The 22,304-nt window shown below is 36.8% G+C and overlaps 1 protein-coding gene across 1 annotated transcript in view; it reads right to left on the bottom strand.

The window, feature by feature from the left end:
* The window catches only part of Tudor-SN (Staphylococcal nuclease domain-containing protein 1), a 242,826-nt gene that overhangs the window by 2,910 nt on the left and 217,612 nt on the right, over positions 1 to 22,304 (bottom strand). Inside the window, exon 14 of the mRNA XM_067136883.2 lies at positions 20,657 to 20,866. Coding sequence (XP_066992984.1) covers positions 20,657 to 20,866 — 210 coding nt within the window. The remainder of the gene's footprint in view (positions 1 to 20,656; positions 20,867 to 22,304) is intronic.

The raw sequence follows: 22,304 nt of genomic DNA, 5'->3' as shown, positions 1-22,304 counted from the left end.
TTAATAAAAATAATATTTTCGATGAAAGAATTTAGGTATCATTAATGCGCTGGAATCTAGTTTCTCAATGGATTATTTCATTGCCACCCACACGATAAGCACAAATATTCAGAGATGTGACAAACACCAAACCAACTGCACCATAAGTCTATTTAAAATAATTAGACATGTTTAAGAAACATTTCAGATGGCGAATTGCAATTTCATGACTTGATACCAAAATGTACTCAAGGAAACGCATTTCTACTTCATTATAAAGACTGAGCTGTTTATCGCTCCACCCTCAACAGGTTTTGAGCACAATGACTCACTGCTCCGGAGAGTGTAATCTTGTCAACTTGTGACATGCAGCTTGATACTACGGTTTTAACCAAGGACATTCTTATAATTTTATGTTAGACAAACACCTACATTGATGTCCGACTCGTTGGCTGAATGTCAGCGTACTGGCCTTCGGTTCCTAGGGTCCCAGGTTTGATTCCTGGCCGGGTCAGGGATTTTAACCTTAATTGGTTACTTCCGATGGCTCGGGGGCTGGGCGTGTGTGGCTTATTCAACATTAGAAATCATCCTAGATAGGGCCCTCATCTTCGCAGACATGCAGGTCGTCTAATAGGCCGTCTACTAGAAAACGACCTGCAGCAGGCCTCTTTGGAGGCCATACACCATTATTATTATTACCTACATTGATATCCTCTTTTTACGATTCTTAAGAACAATCAGGATCCTGATTATTCACCTTACAGGTTTGAGTTTGAGGCTGATGATGCTCTAAAAATGGGTGAAACATGTCCCGTGTAACCTTTCATGATAAGATTTAATTCTTAATTTACTAGATCTCTTTGTATTGAATAGGTGGATATTAAAATAACATTTGTAACATACATACTTTGTATCTACCCAAAAACCTTCTCGACCAGTTGAGTTGTGTTTTCATTGTTACCTACTACTTAGATTTTTATTATTGTTGAGATGTTTCTTCCGTGAGCATCAATATTGAAGCAAATTTTTCACAACAAACACAAGTGTGCTTCAGGGTGTGTTAGTGATCGTTCAACAATGAGTATGTGCAAAATGTATAAGGGTGCAAATCAGCAAAGCATTAAGTTAATAGGTGAATACAGAGTAACAAAAGCAAAACCTGAAACAAAAGTTTATCAAAGAATTCAAACATTAAAAAACTAATAAACTGAGCTGATTTAGGGTTCAGGATAACAACTTAATTTTCACCGTTAGTATTAGTTGATGTTGGGCAGTCATATTCTGTTTATAAAGAGATTCTACATTCAAAGAGGCAGAATCTTACTTATTGAAATGTTGAATGTTATCAGTAGAGCCCCAAAGTTCGGCAGAATGCCTTTTTTATATGTGTGGGTATATTGAAGTCTCGGTAGAGATAAGCATGTTCGTGTAGGTTTAGGAATGGTAGGTCCAGTCCGCCTTTTTTTGTGCCTTTAGCTTCTGTGTCCTATTTCAAAGTCATTGACTTTTTAGTTATGGATATTTTCTGCTATTATGTACATATTAAAATTATAATACCAATATAAATGGTCCGTTATTGGACATTATAAATTTTCCAGCTAACTCATTCTTGGTTGCCAGCGTTTCGCCCTCGTGTGCTAGGGTGGGCTCATCAGTTGGTACCTAGCACACCTACCAATACGCTGGCTAGTGCATACCGTGGAGGCCACTGCGTAGGCTAACTGGAGCCACCGGCAGTGCCAATGCACTAAGAGACTTTGTCTCATTATCAAAAATTGATGCCTGCTTGGCCATCAGATGATATAGATGTTGATTCCCATAGGGAATCTGAAATATTTGTCCTGAATGAGTAAATTTATAATACCGGCATTGCCGGTGGCTCCAGTTAGCCTACGCAGTGGCCTCCACGGTATGCACTAGCCAGCGTATTGGTAGGTGTGCTAGGTACCAACTGATGAGCCCACCCTAGCACACGAGGGCGAAACGCTGGCAACCAAGAATGAGTTAGCTGGAAAATTTATAATGTCCAATAACAGACCATTTATATTGGTATTATAAATGTACTCATTCAGGACAAATATTTCAGATTCCCTATGGGAATCAACATCTATATCATATTAAAATTAATCATGGAAATAAAGTAAAATATAGTTCTATTGTACTGTATTAATTTTAAAGAGAACAATTTCATTTTAATTTACTAGACTTAAAAATACCATTTGCACAAACTGTATTTTCATATTATGCAATAAAAGTCTTGGTCGCCGGGCTGAGTGGCTCAGACGGTTAAGACGCTGGCCTTCTAACCCCAACTTGGTAAGTTCAATCCTGGCTCAGTCCGGTGGTATTTGAAGGTGCTCAAATACGACAGCCTCGTGTTGGTAGATTTACCAGCACGTAAAAGATCTCATGAGGGACTAAATTCCGACACCTCGGCGTCTCCGAAGACCGTAAAAGTAGTTAGTGGGGCGTAAAGCAAATAACATTACATAACCCAGCATTTTCAAACTTTCTTTTTGCGGCAAGAGGTGTGATAGGTGATCTGCACTAATTTTGGGTCGCTGAACACGAATCCGCTGTCCGTTTCTACGTATCACGTCACATTTTCTCGCAATAGGTATATCAAAATAAGAGAGAAACTGGAATATTGCATATGAAAAGTACTGAAAAATGTTGATAATTTTGGAAATATTTCTAATTTTTTGTATTATTACATATATTTTGAAATAGTTGAATATTGTCTTGAATTATTATATACAATGAATAATTATCTTATAAATGAAGTTGTTGGTGTCTGTTTGTTTGTTTGTTCCACCATCACGTCGAAACGGCTGGATAGATCTCAACCAAACTTCATATTTAGAGTATACTCACCCCGGGGAAGGTTTCGATATGCATATCATTTTAAAATCTTTGAAAAGACGGGGGTTTTATAGGACAACCACAACGGTTTTATACTATTATAGGCAAAATATCGAATGTCGTATAAGGACGAGACAAAGCTCAATTTAATCCTCTTGACGCAAAGAACAAAACTCGGTAAGCCCTATGGGCCCGAAAACCATGTTTTAAGGCTCTAAAACCAACCGTTACGGAGATATTGGCACCACATTACCCCTGCTCTAGGAATCGGATTAAGAAATGAACTGCCGTAACCATGGCAACGTCAGCTCCAGGATTCTAGAGTAGTGAGATTATATATGTACGTTTGGGCATAGCTGCCAACCAAAATTGGTACAAATAAGACTTAATATCTGGAAAAAATATACTGTTGTGTAAGGCACTCATAGGACTCTTGGGCGGGGATGGAAAGGGGGTGAAGTGAATAATCAGGATCCTGATTGTTCTTAAGAATCGTAAAAAGAGGATATCATTGTAGATAATAATAATAATGGTGTATGGCCTCCAAAGAGGCCTGGTGCAGGTCGTTTTCTAGTAGACGGCCTATTAGACGACCTGCATGTCTGCGAAGATGAGGGCCCTATCTAGGATGATTTCTAATGTTGAATAAGCCACACACGCCCAGCCCCCGAGCCATCGGAAGTAACCAATTAAGGTTAAAATCCCTGACCCGGCCAGGAATCAAACCTGGGACCCTAGGAACCGAAGGCCAGTACGCTGACATTCAGCCAACGAGTCTGACATCAATGTAGGTGTTTGACTAACATAAAATTATAACAATGTCCTTGGTTAAAACCGTAGTATCAAGCTGCATGTCACAAGTTGACAAGATTACACTCTCCGGAGCGGTGAGTCATTGCGCTCAAAATCTACTTAAAATACGTAGCTGATTTCATTTATTACATTGTGTGTTTGAAAATGTCAAAGGAGGTTTAGAGACTAGTCAGAGGTCTAATTTTGTTATCTTTTGAAACACCTCGCCTATTAGGGTGAACGAGAACAGAGTCCCCGGAGACAGTTCAGAGTCGCCAGCAGAGAGGGAATGACGTTTGCATGCTAAAGAGCGAAGGAAAGTGAGTAATTTGTGTTGTTGGTAATTAATAGCGAGTGTAAAATCTGTGTATTTTTAAGTAATCTATAAGAAGATTATGTATTCTACAGTCATGAGTGGCAGAATCTGAGGTCAGCTGGCTAAAAGGTAGCCAGAAACTCCAAGATGACTACGTTACAAGTCTGTCTATATTTTGTATTAATGTTGTAGATAGAATTTGTTTGTCCCAATAAAATTTTTCAGTGCGTGTGTTGAATTAGTATTTAAAAATGATCAGACAAAAGTGTTTATATTTCTGGTCGTCGTGTGAAACTCTTCAGGGCAGTAAAAATCACGCTGAGAAGCTGTAAAATGCGAAGTTTAAATAATGTGTTAACCCCTATGCACCCGTAAGCGGACTGGTACGCGCTTGAGCGGCTGGGCCAGGACTCCACAAGCGGACTGGTACGCCAGGATGCAACGTCGCATATTGGAGACATTTGTGACATCTGTTGGCTTTTTCCGGAAACATTTCTAATTGAAATCTGTTGTTGGTGTCTCAAAATCTCAGAGTGCTCTGGTATGCTTCTTTGGCAAAGAGAATTGATTAAAATATCGATCGAGAAATCTGTATTCTGTTGTTGACAAGATGGCTGAGTTGCTTGCTTGCTCGCGCGAAATGCTCATTAATAGCGAAATTCAAAGCATATTTGATGTTTTAGGCTCTGATTTCAGCAGTGTTAGTGAGGAAAAAGTTATTAGTGATCCTGTGCATGAATGAACACAAAATATATCACCAGAGATTTTTCGCGTAGTAATATTGTACGACATGGAATGCCGAATGAATTTTCTCCTGCCCCTCATGATCCGATTGAGACTGCCGGATTTGTACATATGATCTTGTTACCTGGATATGAACACTTTACCAATGATCCTCAGACTGCATCTTTATAATAATAATAATAATAATAATAATAATAATAATAATAATAATAAAGGTAATCTGGAAAACATCTTGAAGGAGGAAAGGAAGATCTTGAGGAAAATTCTGGGCCCAGATAAAAAGGAAGAAGGGTATAGGCTCAAATCACGCAAAGCTACGGAAAGACTGTCTAACCTTGCCGCAGATGTCAGGAAACGAAGACTGAAATTCTATGGACACGTTCACAGACTATCGTCTTCAAGGCTAACCCAGAAGATTTTGACATACACCGAAAAACTGAAGAACGTACCATGGATACAAGATGTCAAAAATGATCTGGAAACGGCCCAGATAGAACCATCAGAAATAGTGGACAGAAACATTTTCCGTCACAAGATACATAGATGGGTAGTAAAGCCAGAGAATGAAGTCCCTAAAAGATCGGGGACTAAGTGGTCAGAAGAAAGAAAACAGGCGCACAGCGAAAGAATGAAAGCAATATGGTCTGTTAGAAAGGCGAATCATAAATGTAATGCGTGATCTAACAGGGTCCATACGCAAATAATAATAATAATAATAATAATAATAATAATAATAATAAACCGAGTGAGACATACGGCTGTAAGTTCGTATTTGGGATATAGGTTCGAATCTCATCATTCGCTTACTTGTGATTTATTTCCCATTAGTTCCTTATTTCCAAATCGGGCAAATGTTAGGCTCATGTCGTATTGGTTTTCTATTATTTCCTTATTTCAAAATCAGGCAAATGTTAGGCTTGTGTCGTATAATTAACGCCATAACACACACTAAAGAGCTTCCGAGGTGAGACAAGTTAATGAAAAATTTAAGATTTCAAAGGGATTTTTTATGTGTTATATTTCTGTATTGTTCTGTTTTTGTGTCATGAGGATTAGCATGGAATTTCTCAATAATATAAAACAGGTCCCGTGATAATACGCACAGTCGATCACCCACCATACTGTTTTAACCGAAAGCTTGCAACACCCAGGTTGCATATTAAAAAGTTGGCGGATTCCTAGCAATGTCAGAGCAAAGGGTGGGTGGGTGCATATGGGTTAAAAATTCTTTGAGATATTGTTCAAACTGATTAAAGTTAGGAAGGTGATAACGATAATGTAGTCGTGGTGAATACAATAATTTTGAATATCCTACGAATTCAGAAAAAACATTAGTCGAAATAATAATAATAATAATAAAAATAATAATAATAATAATAATAATAATAATAATAATAATAATAATAATAAACAGCAGGATACAATTTTTGTATGTTAAAACAGGTATTTAACAGAAATGTCGAGTAAGATTTGCGTTCGTTTCGAAATCCAGCGAAGTCTGCTAAAGCTATATTTATTCGTGGAAGTTAATTTTTGTGACATCGTGTATTTTGTGATATGGGAAATCACAGTATGTTATTTTGTCTTAAGATGTAATGAAATGGATGAAAAGATTCTGATAAAAGTGTTCTTCATGAAAGTATCAAGGTTTGACAGGTTTTGAAACAGGAAGAAATGGATTGTGTCGGAATGATATGTTGAGAGAATAGTTGTGTAGACGTTTAAGGCATAGGAAGCCTGTATTTCACGAGTAATGCCGCCGCGATGATAGGCGATGAAGAAGAATTTTTGAGAAAGGCTACATTTGTCGATGGCGAAGAATTTTTGAGACAGGCTGTATATTAAATGTGATATTTCTGAGGCAGGCTGTATATGAGGTTTCGTTAGCAATCCGGAACAGCTGACCGATTTGATGATGGTCAGAGTCGAAAGGAGTGCGTTATAACACCAACTATGATTTCAAGTCAAGAATTTCCCCATGATAAATAATTTCTGTAGAAGATTGTAGCTCTTGGCAGTTAAGTCCAAATGACGATTTATGTAAAGTCAGCATAGTGCATGTTACAGTAAGCGACCTCAAAAACAGAAGGGCCTTCTGAAAACACGGTTGGTGTTATTTAATTGTTGTAACACATTTACATTCAGTATATTTTTTTAAAAATTACGAGACAAGATTATCATTAAATCGGAAACATTGTGGGATGAGATATTGGATGTTATTAAAGTGATAGTTTGGCTGTGTAGATTCAATAATTTTCGCTTCACTGGATAGTTCGTGGATAGAGATGTTTGGAACAGTGAGATGGTAGGCAATTTTTGGGCCTCACACTAGAATTAGTGTGGAATTTGCGATGGTGATGATTATTGTTTTGGCGATATTCACGTAAAGTTAGACGAGCGCTGAATTTATTATTATTTTTCAAAATTTCACTGCGTGTGTTGAGATCATGTTCGAGTCGTGGATTGAGTAGCCGCGCGTTATTCATTTAATGTTTTAATGATGCGAAGTGACTTTGTTGCATTTCCAGACTTGCGTTTATTCTGTGGCAAGCTTAGTTTCATTGTCTTCGAGTTTCGACCAGGTTTCAAGCTAAATATCAGTAATTATGTTTGAAGTTACGATTTCGGCAGACATTTTAGAGGATGAGTAGACATCCCAGTTTCCGCTCGACAATAGATTTTGGACGTTGCACGTATCATAGGAGTATACTGATGAGTAGACATCCCCATTTATGCTCAACGATAGGTTTAGGGTGCTGCGTGTGTATACAGATGTTGTTAGGGTGTGTAGACACTACGTAGGTTCGGCAACAGGGTTAGAGTGTCGCCTGTACATAGTCAAGTCTTAGGTGTTTTGCGAAGTGACTTGAACGATGGTAGTGTCTGCAGTAGTGTATGTAATGCGAAGAGTGTTAAAGTAATATTGAGGCCATGTTTTGGCACAATCCTTACCGGCTGGAAGGTTTTTACACAAGAGCATGGAACCACTAGAGGCATATAAGTGAGGGTTGTCAAGCATTGGATACTGAGCTAACGGAGATTGATTATTATTGCTGTTTGCCATGTGCGTTCAAGTTCATTGAAACTGAGTATTTTAATTTATTTCTTGACTTAATTATTTTGTCGTTCCGACGTCCGATTGCTTTGATAGTGTGTGTGTGGACACTTAGCTTATTTATGTGAGACTTGCGTTACGAATGCGGTTTTGATTCGTCAGCTGTGAATATATTTTATTTTCAATTTTCGTTCTTTCATTTTATAATAGGTATGACTTTGGTCTATCAATAACTTGTAGTTAGTTTATTGGGACAAACATAAGTAAAAGAATTTTTAATGGTAGTCATAATTTGTCGAATGGAGAGTTTCTTAGATTTCCCTTTGGTATTTTTGTATTTTTGTTTTATCATGTGGACTTGTAAGTTTATTAAACTTAACATAACCTGAAAGTTGGTTTTATAAGAATATTTTTCAAGTTATTTACAACTTTTTCTTTAACTTCAATGTTTAGCATTTCTTCTAAATGCATGACGAATAAGCATTTCCTGCATTTCGCAGTTTTGTTCCTTCAGAACGACGTAACGTACGATCCTCTTGGATCAAGTTGTTGTTGGTTCCTTCTGAACGGCTGTTTGGGTGATGCATGTTTCAGCATCGGGATTATTTCATAACTTAAGGATGTCACGAGATGACAATACATGGGGGAATTTTATTTTTTATTATGACTGCTGCTGTTAACTTGTAGTGAACACCATGCTTTCCAGTAGTATTTTGCAACCTATCCAAAGCAACTGATAGTCAATTTGGTTCGATTAAGGGTCCATTCAGCGGTGGTTCCCATATCCGACAGGGTACTAGACTTAGAATTAAATTGAAATAATAATAATAAATAATAATAAATAATAAATAAGGTAGTTCAACCTATTCAATACAAATAAATATGAAATGTAGTGTTACATTCCTATTTAATTATAAGTGAAATCGGTACCGGTTTCGACCCCAATCCGAGTCATCAGCCGAATAAAACGCAGAAAACAATGCATAGGAAAGAAAGAATGAAAATAAAAGATCAATTCCCCACAAAAAACAGTTGAAAAGGCAATATAAAACAATGGGGATAGGCACTGTAAAATTCAGAAGTAGAAGGTAAGTCACTTAAGAGAAGCAAGGAGTAATCTTCTGAGCAGCAGCATAGCACACGTAAAGTTCAACATCGTCTCATAATGTTTACGAGAAGCGGAGAACAGTTAGATGAGTCAGCTTGCATACACTATTAGGCGCGAAGTCATAACACAATCCAACAAATAAGAAGATCCAAAATCGTGCAGAAGCCGAAGACGAGTAGCTCAATTGAAATAAATTGGCAGCTTCCGAAGATCAGCGCGACATATTAAATGTCAAGCCCTGTGCTCTCAAACGCTGACGGAACTTGATGAATAGATTAATGATCCAGTACTTGCTTCGGTCGCGGAAATGTACATATACATGTAATACAATTCAATATAATTGAAATATGTAACTAGATCTTGTAGATTCTTTAGAACAGTTGACGCAAAAAACAATTGTGAAGAGAAAAATGTTAAAAAGCGCAATACCGGAAACAAATGAAAAACGTATATACACAGTGCGCTATTTCTTGAAGGTAAAAATTCAGGTCGTAATTGAAGTAGTCAAAGTCAGCGCAAGGCATGAGTTTAAATTTGAATATGAAGACCCAATATGCAGGTGGCACTATAGTATATTAGTATACAGTTCAATTCGGGAAGTAGTTTTTTATTAAGGAGAGGTGAAAAGAAAAGTTAATAAACGAAGAGGATTAGTAGATAAGATTAAAAGGATTTGAAGATGGGAAAGGATAAGATAGGGAACTAAAGGAGGGGTAGTTCAGGGTGGGTTATTGGAGGTAGAAAATGTGGATAAGAACTTTGTAAGGCATGGGAAATTGAATTTGGGTTTAGAAATTTAGAATTTTTGAGAAGAAGAATTAGGAAGTCAAACAGGATATTAGGTTTTTCAGAAATGTCGTTTAAATTGAAATTAGGGTTGAAGTATTGGTCAAGGTGAATAAAACAATTTTCAGTAGTGTTTAGGAGGGGGCCTTTGTTAATGATGTTAAGTATTTTTATGTCTTTTTCAATACTGGTGAAATTATGCTTGGAGTCTTGTATGTGTTGTCCTATAGCGGAGAATCTGTTGTATTTAATGGCGTTGATATGTTTTTAATTTGTTTCCGGTATTGCGCTTTTTAACATTTTTCTCTTCACAATTGTTTTTTGCATCAACTGTTCTAAAAAATCTACAAGATCTAGTTACATATTTCAATTATATTGAATTGTATTACATGTATATGTACATTTCCGCGACCGAAGCAAGTACTGGATCATTAATCTATTCATCAAGTTCCGTCAGCGTTTGAGAGCACAGGGGTTGACGTTTAATATGTCGCGCTGATCTTCGGAAGCTGCCAATTTACTTCAATTAAGCTACTCGTCTTCGGCTTCTGCACGATTTTGGATCTTCTTATTTGTTGGATTGTGTTATGACTTCGCGCCTAATAGTGTATGCAAGCTGACTCATCTAACTGTTCTCCGCTTCTCGTAAACATTATGAGACGATGTTGAACTTTACGTGTGCTATGCTGCTGCTCAGAAGATTACTCCTTGCTTCTCTTAAGTGACATCTTCTACTTCTGAATTTTGCAGTGCCTATCCCCGTTGTTTTATATTGCCTTTTCAACTGTTTTTTGTGGGGACTTGATCTTTTATTTTCTTTCTTACCTATGCATTGTTTTCTGCGTTTATTCGGCTGATGACTTGGATTGGGGTCGAAACCGGTACCGATTCCACTTATAATTAAACAAGAAGGTAACACTACATTTCGTATTCATTTGTACTGAATAGGTTGAACTACCTTATTTATTATTTCAATTTAATTGTGATACATTTCAATACGGAACATTATGAAATTTTTATCTTAATTGTAACATATCAACCTTAATTAAATGTAAATCTGGAATTCTACTTGGAAGATCAGATTTTCCACGGATCGTGTGGATTAATTCTCGGTTATCGTTTGGATCAAAAGGTGCCCGATTTTCAGGTTTTATTTTTGTTTTTCTAGTTTTCGCTGTCCACTAATTTGTGATATTTTCTACTTTCCTCTGAAGAAAGTTCTTCGATAAATATAAAAAGATAACATTCACGCAATGCAATGTGACTGCGTTTAAATATTAAATAATTAATTTTTTTGGGTCAATGATTTTATAAACATGATTTTTGCATTTTGATAATTTAATAAAATCTAGTAAGCACACATTTGCTCCTCATTTCAAGTAGTTAGGCTCTCTTCTGAACCCCATCGTTTGGTCAAGATTGTGATCGAAATATACCTGCTACGACCCCAAGATTTGAGAGTTCGATATTGCTCTATTGCTGCAGCTGTGGCTGACCAACGACGGAATGGTAAGTTCAAGGGTTCAGTAAGTGCAGAAATGCGGAAGAAAGGAAATTGATGTACTGCAGCCCTAGGTGGTGCAGCTCTTTTCAGGCACAGCTCAATGAAGGTACCATTTTATTTATTACAATTTATTTACAATCCTGTTTAAGTAATTACTTCATTGAATATCTTTCCTTATATTCATGCCTAGGTACTTTCACCCCAACAACACATTTACTAAAATTGAGAAGACTTTTAATTGGTAAAACTTACAACCTCACTTTTCATCCTGTTTACCATCATAACATTGTTGAGGTCGTTTTGCAGTTACTCACAATCCTGTAACTTATTACCCTATACAGTATAACATCATCTGCAAAAAGTATCATCTCTGATTCCAGTACTTAATTCATGTAATTTATACATGGTGTCCTTGTAAAAGGTTCCAATATCTTCAGAGGAAGCAGCATGCAACAAACGAAGGAAAAAAGGTCCTATAAACATTGGTCGCAAACCCAATACCTCAGGAGTAATGGTCCGCTACCACTGCTATCAATTATCACCATGTTCCAATAATTTATGGAGGGTAGTATGAAACAAAAGACGGAAATATGTTCCTACCTAAACATTAGTTGCAAACCTACTAGCATGTTGTGTTATAGTCTTATGTAGGAGGGGCATATCTTGCACTCCAAGCATGTTTTCACCAAAACAAATACAAAACTATTGTACTTAGATAATTAAAGCAATACATTGTTCGTGTGCATTTGTAGTTATCAAGCAAGAATGAAACACACTAGCCAAGACACAGTGTTCCACTGCATACTACAGACATTACTGCTCTTGCAGTCAGGTGTACAGGAGTGCTCAAATGGTGCATATTTTGTTGTGATACTTCAGTAGTATTATTTGTTTTCTTGTCTTTATTTCCTGGCCTTACAGCACATAACGGAGGCCTATTAATCAAAATGAGAAATTGCTGACATGATCTGTTTCTTAAGAAGGAAGAAATACTTTTCAATATTGACTCGGTTAAATGCAACTTAAAAGCTTTTCAGTCTGTTGAATACACAATTTCAATATATATATTACACTATTAACATACCCGTAAAAAAAAAAATCCACATTAAACAAGGAATAAAAATACACACTATTAAAGAATGACATGTTTCGTTCTTAAAAGAACATCATCAGATTCTATCAAGTCACATTCAACATTTGGAACATTTGGAAATATTTATGTTTATTACTGTCCAAACACACATGAATTTTATATTTGTAACATATCTTTCATTGGCTCTAATCCGAAAGGCTGCCAGTCCACTGTCCCTCCATTACGTCACACTCCCCCACCATGGTCAGGTCAATGGCATGCTACATTTTCCCTTCAGGTGCTTGACCCTTAGAGTTCCCTTAGTATTATCATTGTTGTTATCTTTATCATCATCGTGGTTATCATTATTGCTCATATTTAATTCTTTAAAAACTAAGGTAGGGTTCTTAATGAAGATTTAATGGCCTGCCTATTATTCCAGTAATTTTATTATCATCATCATTACTTCTTTTATTTTTTATTAGAGTGTTCTCGTAAGATGTTTATTTTTGGTGATACAGGATAACCTAAAAGATCATCTTGAGTGGCAAATACTGTGCATAAATACAGAAAATTACTACAGATAAGAATATCCTAAACCACGTTCCAGATCTCCTATGGGAATAATTAAGCGCTAATGCAAGAAGTGTAGATGTTGTCCAGATGTTAATTAATTACGGCAAATAGGGGAAGAGGGGCAATTTAAAAAAATTGTATGTTCATTCAGGTTGGTTTTGTTACCATTTTTGCAATGTAAATTACGACTGCTTCTTTAATATTCAAGGATTTACTAATTTTCAATGTGCAAGATTTTTAGAAGTGTGCTGATGTCTGTGAAAGGGTGTGAACTGTCATATGTAGAGGCACCTGTTTGTGTTGAAAAATTGCCTAATTTTGTCATTTTTTTTCTTACAGTTTGGTATATTTTTAGCTATTTTATTTTATTTCGTCAATAATTTTGTTAATTTTTATTTCCATTTTTCAGCAATAAAAGGTAAACCAATTATTTAGTAGATAGCATATTTGCAGTATAACAACATTTTATTTTTGCATAAGTATGTAATCTACCCGTCCGAATGGTACCTTATAGGAACAAATGGAAATTGGTTTTAATTTGCGTAAATTTCATGCATATGTATGGACCAGTTATCAGCTTATAGCCCGGCCGTCCCGCTGAGAGCAATGCGAGCCGGAACTGGGTCGAGCGGTCAAGGACACATGAGCTACGTCACAGTGGTGTACTAGTCATGCAAGATAAGTTTGGAGAAGGGGCGAGAGTTTCTGGAACGATCCATACTCTCGCAAGAGGGGACAAATCATATTTAAGCTAAAATCTCGACCAATAGAAACTAATCGGGAGGCTACGTCGCTTTTACTTGTTTGTTGGTCGAGAAGAAAAAGTTAGTACGGGGTGAGGAGTGAACAGATACGTTAGTACGGTGTGAGAGAGCAAACAAATAGTCGTCTTGTTTAGTCATGCACAGTCATATTCTTTTTCTGGTAATTTCTGAAGAAGAGAGAAGATGTCAAGGGATGAACATATTCTTTTGAAGGAGTCTAAATGATACAACTTCGTCTGGAAGGAAGTCTGGAAACTTCAAATACGTTTACCTAATTTTTTGGACTTGGTCTGTAAAATGTCCTATTGAGTTCGTATTTTGACTTCGAATTTCATTCCACCATTTTGTGTGGATTACTTCGTTCCGAAGTACACTTGGAACATTTCTAGTCATTGAGAAGAGATTATTTCACGAGTGAACTTGTGGAAACGTAAACGTGGAGTACTACAAGGCGTGAGCCGAGAGACAATTTTGAGCAGTTTACGGGGTGTGGTACCCAACTGTAGGACATCTAATCAAAAGATCAACGAGGAGTTAGATGTATTGGATATTATTCTATGGTGTCAGAGGAAATGGGGCATCAACTGTTGTACATCTTTGCATCACGTGGTATGCAAATTAAGTATGATAGTGCACAACTTAGTGATGTAATACAAGTAGATCAAACCTGTAATTTTAATCTCAGTTTCAGCTTAACTACGAGAGCAAGATCTTCAGTTATGGATCAGCGAGGGAGAATCTCTACAAGAATTTCAAGGAATTATCGCCACAACTTCATATTGCTTGACTGTGCAGACCTCATGTACTTCTAAGCTGTAATTGTGAGCCAGCACAATGAACTTGTATGACCCAACGTAATCGAGAAAGGAGACCGGTGTTCATGTCTACACATCCCAGCTGAATCTGTCTGCATCGAAAACAAGAGTGGCCACTAAACCATACTTTTTCTTTTCTGTAGATTTTGTAAGATTGTATTCTAGACTGATTGGTTTCTCTACTATTAGATTTGATTTTCTTTCACTTTGGTGTTGGTTAAGTAGAGCATGTGTGTTCTTAGTTCATTTAGTTCATTAGTTGTGTATGTGTATTATTTATGATCTTCAAAGATTGTCACTGGTATAATGAGGCCATGATGATGATGATGATGATGATATAATAATAATAATAATAATAATAATAATAATAATAATAATAATAATAATAATACGTTCAGTAGTCGGCATTAAAATCATGATAAATTAGAATATTTATAAAAATTGAGATGTATTATGATTAATTAAATCTGGTCGTAAGATTTATTTCATTCCTTGGCAGCTACGTGTTAGGTATTTCTTCGGAATATTTCATGAGATCGAGAATAATAATCATGGAAATAAAAGTAAAGATTTAGAGCGAGATAATTAACCATGTTGAGATATAAATTTTGTTGAAGTGATTGTTGAAATGCCGAAAATGCCCAATTCGACTGTAATGATGTGGAATTGAATCCATGCGGTGAAGGTGGTGCATGATGGGCTAACTGAAATGAGAAGTGAATTATAACTACGTGTTGACTACTAGGGTACATGTTGGTCATTAGTGATAAAAATAATGATTAACCCGCCATCGGTATCGTTGTTAGGTAGCCCCTAACAAAAACATTCCTTATTAAGAAAAGTTTTTTGGTTTGAATCATCGCGTAACGAAGGAAAACATGTGACTCATAAACTCATTTCAGAATACCTGGAGTTTGAAAAGTTTGAGTCTTAAACCAGAAAACTTTTCTTAATAGGGAATGTTTTTGTTAGGGGCTACCTAACAACGATACCGATGGCGGGTTAAATAAACTCAACAACAAATTAAAGAGGTGCTTGCTATGATTTAGGATTTGGTTTCATGCGATTGAGCAAGTGTTAAATACACCCCATCATTCAAAATTTTTTTAGCAAATACAACAGCCTAAGTATACTAGAAATACAGGATTTCACGTCTATGCTTAAGTTAGTTATAAGCGACAACTATTTCACAATCGATAATGTTATTTATCAACAAGAAGGATTGGCTGTGGGATTACCAGTCTCAGGTATCTTAGCTGAGATTTACTTGGATTTCTTGAAACACACCAAAATTGATAACTTCAACAACATCCTTTTCTGGGCACGATTTGTAGATGACACCATAGTAATTATGGATGAAAGCATTACAAACACAGCTACCACTCTCATTAATCTAAATAACATTGACCCACACAAACTTCACAATTGAATCCGAAATTGAACAGAAAATAAATTTTTTAGACCTAACTATTATCAGGCACCCAAGCTACTTAAGATATAAGATTTTCAGAAAACCCACCCAGTCAGTCACTACAATCCGTCAAGATTCTTCACACCCCCAAATTCACAAATGAGCAGCATACAACAGCATGGTATACCGAGCCTTCAGTGTTCCAGTGTCTAAAAGAGACCTCAAAAATGAGTTGAACACTATTCGTAATATAGCTAAATCCTATGGATATAACAGTTTCTTTATAGAAAAAATAATAAATATGAATACTGCCCTTCTACCACCTTGAAAAAAGATGAGAAAAACAACTCCTCTCTTTCTATCTTCACCTTCAACGAACAAATCTACCAAGTCACCAAGATCTTTGAAAAGCACTATGTAAAAGTAGCTTTCAAAACAAACAATAGGAACGCACAAGTCTTACATAATGTCACATCCATAAACAAGTTCAATAGTTATTCAAAATCAGGAGTATACAGGATCATATGCAAGAGTTGTAATTCTTCTTACGTCGGACAGACCGGGAAAAATTTTAATATAAGGTACTCGGAACACGTCAGTGCCCTGAAATACAATAAATTTTCAGCTGTAGGACAGCATATGCATGACTATAATAATAAATTTACAGACATAACACACAATATGGAAACTCTCAAAATCATCAACAAAGGACCCCTCCTTAACATTACTGAAAGCTGTTTCATACATTTAGATCAATATTTCAACCCAAATCATAATGAAATTTCAGAAAAGCCAAATATCCTTTTTGACCTAATTCCCATTTTCAGTAATGTCAAACCAACAAGTCATAATTCAGTTTTTCTTAATATTCACAGTACCTTTCCTCAACAGCCATCCTTTTCCCGACACCCTTCAGCCCCGTCTTAATTCCCCCCTCCCCCTCTCCTTCACGACCTTCCCTTCCCCTTTTTCATTTGAATCTCACAACAATAGGCCACACACCACATTCTCTCATTCAATTCATTAACTTATTCAGGTTAAATTCATGGGCACCATAATGAATTGCAAATTTTTATACCAGACACAATGGATCTGTTTTAAGCACATCTTCATGTGCCGTCCTGACAATGTCCAACAACATTTCAGCACGATTTAACAAGCACCACGAGAGCATCTCATTTTATTACTTTGATTGATGATGAAACAACATCTAACAGTTCTCTGTCAGCTAGTGGTTATTTACAGCGGTGTCCAATGACTTGCATATGACTAACACCACTCAAATAGATTTGGTGATGAACTACGGGATCAACATTTTCCAGTTCCCGTTTACAATTGAATTATTAATGATTGGCAGTAGCCCGCCTGGTGGCCATGATCGTTAAGGCGCTGAAGTCTAAAACGGTCTAACACCGAGGTTAGCCGGTTCGAGTCCCGTTGGTCGAAAAAATTTTCACCATCAGAATGTTGGCCGGCAGGGTAGGGGAGGTGGTGGTATACAATTTCTAATCACTAGATTGCGTGCCAAAAGCCTGGATTAAATTCCAAACCTCTCCGCAGTGCTCATATGGAGTGAGGGCATATGACGCTGTTGATGGTGATTCGTCCGTCGGATGGGGACGTTAAGCCTTGAGCAGACCCCTTGGTGCTATTCGACAGGAGTAGGCTATGTGCCGGCACCGGGTTTCACCCTCTCCCTACTATCATATATCACGTCATTCATTTCATCTCTCATTAACTCCTCTGATGAGGTTGACGTCAGGAAGGGCATCCGGTCATAAAAAACCGCCACGACAAATTCATCTCACCTCATACCCGACCCCGTAGAGAAACGGGACAAGGGCTGGACAAACAATGATTGGCAGTATTAGAACTAACAGTTCTGTGTATATTAATACATAAGAGTCTCGATGATGAGCATACTCAAGATGTTAAAGCCTAGTTATTTTCAAATTTACTCATAACTTCATCCCAGTTTTTAATGTCAATTTGTGTATATTTGTTTCATTTGTTTTATGTCAATTGTGTGCATGTACATTTGTTTAGTTATTAGATGTTTTACGTTAAGGCTGAAAATGGCTGGCCCTGGCCGAAACTAGTCCCTAATTAATGTAATTTAGAATATTGCATATTACAATATTGAAAGGTGGACCATTACTACATAAATTTAATAATTATATTGTAAATACAGTCGGCATGAAAAGTATTGTGTTAATTCACAGATGTACTGATGAACGATCAAACAGACTGGTCAGTACTGCTGCCGAAACCGAGTTGAGAATATCTTTGTAACTTTCTTTCCTAATACAACTACTCTCTGTCTCTTTTCCCTTTTTCTCATATTCAACGCTTGGTCTCTTCAACTACATGAAGTCTCTCTTTCATGTATGTCTATTACCATCAAGGACTCAACAAATAATTATTTAATTCAGTAATCCAAAGATAACCTTAGTTATCCCAGTCAGTGCAATACTGACCGCTCAAGTAAGTACCAAAAGTTCTCTCTCTTTTTTGGGGGGTAGGGTGGGGGATGATGAATAGCCCTTATTTTTTGAGAAAAACCTATAGTTTCAGAGTTTAGAGAGTTCTTGATAATTACTGTACAATTCAGGACATATATTAAACAACCAATGACAAAAATCCATCATACTTCATTGCTGAAATTATCAAGTGACTGAACAACTATAGTTCTGTCGGACATTCTACTTAAGAATTCTGGAAGATACAAAATTCTCATGGTGCACACTGAGTTTGGAAGCAAGCTGAATGAGCCTTCCTTTTCCTGATTAGCCTTGTTACATGCTTTTCTATGTATTATGATCAGATACCTAATTAAATTATTTTATGTGCCATCCATCCATTATCTAACGGCTAAGCTTTGTCGCTGCAGCTACATCGCACGGTCTTCAGCAGTCCTTTTCATCATGACATAGGAAGCAAAACCCAGCTGAGTGATTATGTTCCTAAGGTATGAGAGACGCGGTCTTCCTCTCGACCTCTTCCCTAGGATTTTGCCTTCGAAAACATTCTGGAGAAAGGTGTCATGTTGTAGGACGTGTACAAGAAATTTAGCTCTCCTCTGCTCTATTGAATAAATAATATTCCAAGAAGTTGTATATAGAAAATTTCCACTATTATACCACATGAACTAAATCATTAGAATTTTCATTATTTTGCAAACTTCTTCAGGTGTGTGATAATATATTTTTTACTGTACATTTTAAAAGGGAAATTCATTATTAATTTTGAACTGCTGCAAAGGATCAGCCAAATGGTATAAAACAGACGTCATCACATAGTTGCTCTAGGGAGCTGGTGTTAATTGCTCTGCTCTGGACGGCTGTCTGTCACTTGACAAGAGAGCAGCGGACAGGCGGGTTGCATACCGTGGCCATGGTGTACTTGGCGCTCGGAAATGTTACAATATAACTACAGCTATAATAATAATAATAATAATAATAATAATAATAATAATAATAATAATAACAATAATAATAATAATAATAATAATAATAATAATAATAATAATAATAATAATTTGTAGCATGGATCATGTGAGATGAATGGGACACAGATTATACAACAGGTCAAGAAAATCAATCAATCAATCAATCAATCAATCAATCAATCAATCAATCAATCAATCAATCAATCAATCAATCAATCAATCAAGATCTGCATTTAGGGCAGTTGCCCAGGTGGCAGATTCCCTATCTGTTGTTTTCCTAGCTTCCTAAATGATTTCAAAGAAATTGGAAATTTATTAAACGTCTCCCTTGGTAAGTTATTCCAATCCCTAACTCCCCTTCCTATTCCCCCTCCTTATCCATTGACAAAGGAATATACAGCAGTGTGCAATATATCCTGAATAAATACATTTTCACGAGTAACTGAAGCTTTTGAGACACATATATTTACCGAAAAAATATACAATTTGTGTGATTTGTACACATTCTTTGCACTCTCATTAACATACATTTCAATATTTTTATGGCATTCATGACTATGTCAACAAATTAAACAAGAACTGAAATCACTGGTGTACTGCTCCTTCACAGGACCTTTGGGCTCATTTAGATAGTATTGTATCAATTGGTACTATCGTTTGCATACTGGCAAGTCGCAAAGCACATTTCAAGTTTTCATCGGTGAGCCTACTTTTGTGCCTAGATTTACAAATCTTCATTAACGAAAACATCCGTTCACATAAATAAGTTGATCCGAATATACTTAAAACATGTGCATGAAATTTGTGCATCTACGAAATCTCTCCCGTGGAAAACGAACATAAAATTCAGTCAAACTGTTGGTATTTGCAAACTTATCTTTCATGTGAGTATCACACAGTAGTCAATCAGATCTAGCTGCAGTTCTGGTCTAACAGTTTGCACATCCACTGAGAAGGGTGTAGCGAACACCTGCAGATAATTTTCTAATGCCTGAATATTGTGAAAACCTACTCTCAAATTTCTCATATAGTGACATTAAAACCAACACAGTGTGATGCGAAGAAACGCACTACTGTCACCTCGAGTTCACGTGGCAATCTAACCTGTCCAGAAAGATGTGCTATACCTCTGAGTCACTGGCCTTCAGTACTTATCACGCCATGCACTTCCCCTACTTCTTCCCCTATCTGCTCACTTTCCTCAAAAGCGGGGAGCAAACTGGCTTTGAAGGCATTTTGTTCTTGATTGACGATGCCCGGTATAAAACTCTGAACCCTTATCACTGCATTATATCTGCTCTTTGAAAAAAAAGAAATCTACTTGATATTTAGCAAGACTTAAATTTTTGTTCTTACAGGAACTTCAAAGAAAAATCAGCTGACAATATAAGCATTTTTATGAATATTTGTTCAAAACATACCAATGATTGTAGCCTCTTCTCCTTCCGCTCCTCAACCAAGAGTAGCCCCTCTTCTATGAGATTTTTTGCAATGTCCTGGTCACCACTGGCAGTTGATTCGACCAGAGTTACAAATGGTATGTTATGGTTTTTATATTCCACATTGAGAAGTAAATTACGATTACATGTATCATGCTCAAATGCTTTGACAGCCTCTTCTCTGTAGTCATCCTGCAACAATTTAAAATAAATGAAACAGGGTTTAGAAAACTTGTATTAAATATAGGAATAGAATAACATTTATTTTAAAATAAATAAAATTAATAAATAAAGTTGGAGAATAATACTATACACTTCAATCCATGAACATTCGTTAGTCCAATGAGCCGCCTATTGAAAATTAAAATCAGCAGCGTTTCCAGTTTCAAGCCAGCCAGGAATGGAATGAACAAAGCTCCCACCTAGTGGAGAGGGTCGCACATCTCTGGGACAATGATTAATGACTTCCAGATGAAATGAAATGATACTGGAGTTTGTCCATGGAACGAAAAATGAAGGAAAACCAGAGTACCCAGAGAAAAACCTGTCCTGCCTCCGCTTGATCCGGCACAAATCTTGCATGGAGTGACCTACAGAACCCAGCGGGGGAGGCTGGCGCACTGCCGCCTGAGCCACGGTAGCTTAACGAGCCTCCTATTACCTAACCCAAATCATGACCTTTTATAGTCTGCTGGATCATGATTAAAATTTCACTACTTCCATGATCACTGCCTACATTCACCCACCCTTTATCAGTCCAGGCCTTCATGAAATCCGCACAGCGGGTGGTTGTTGATCTGGGACAGTCATTATGAATTTCACAGCAGACAACTAATGTACTGCTAGCTTTCACCTTTGTGTTAGGTAGGGATCGAGGAACTTCAGTTCAGGCCAGGTCCTATCTGGGTTCATTCAATGGCGACTAGGTCTCCGACCTGGTATTGTCGAGCGGGACAGCATCTTGAACTTAAGTATTTTTCTTCTAGAACCTTCAAAGATGAGACTTGACTTTCTCTCAGAAATGGTTGCATATCTCCTCAAATGTTGCAACCATTTCTTCCTGGATAAGTTCAGTTACCTTCAATATCAGTCTTGTCTTCATCCTCACTCCAACCAAGAGTTCAAGAAGAGTCCTTCCAATATCTGATGGTCATCATCATCATCATCATCATCATCATCAATGTGGTTAACAAGCCGCCTCCACTCCTTTCTGCCCTTCCACTTTTCCTGCTCCATTACTTCCGCCACACCCAATCCACCTTCTCTAATGTCCTTCCAAATATGATACATCCACCTTCTTCTCGGTCTTCCAACTGGTCTCCTTCCCTTAATTTCTCTTTCCAATTCCCTTCTTGCTACCCATTCCTTTCCCATTCTTATTATATGTCCGAACCATCTCAGTCTTGCTTTCTGTATCTTCTGTAATAACGGATATATATTTAGCTTTTCTCTGATTTTATGATTTCAATATTTTGAATTCTATCTCTTCTTGTCTTTTTTAACTGATGTTCTTAAAAATTTCATTTCTGCTGTTTGGATCTTACTATCTTATCTCTTATTAGTTACTACCAGCGTTTCTAGTCCGTATGTTACAACTGGTATGAAATACTGTTTATATAATGTTAATTTT

This window comes from Anabrus simplex, chromosome 1, assembly GCF_040414725.1.
Source record: "Anabrus simplex isolate iqAnaSimp1 chromosome 1, ASM4041472v1, whole genome shotgun sequence".
NCBI lineage: Eukaryota > Metazoa > Arthropoda > Insecta > Orthoptera > Tettigoniidae > Anabrus > Anabrus simplex.
The sequence above is the reverse complement of the archived record's forward strand: the minus strand, read 5'-3'. Positions and strand labels throughout refer to the sequence as shown.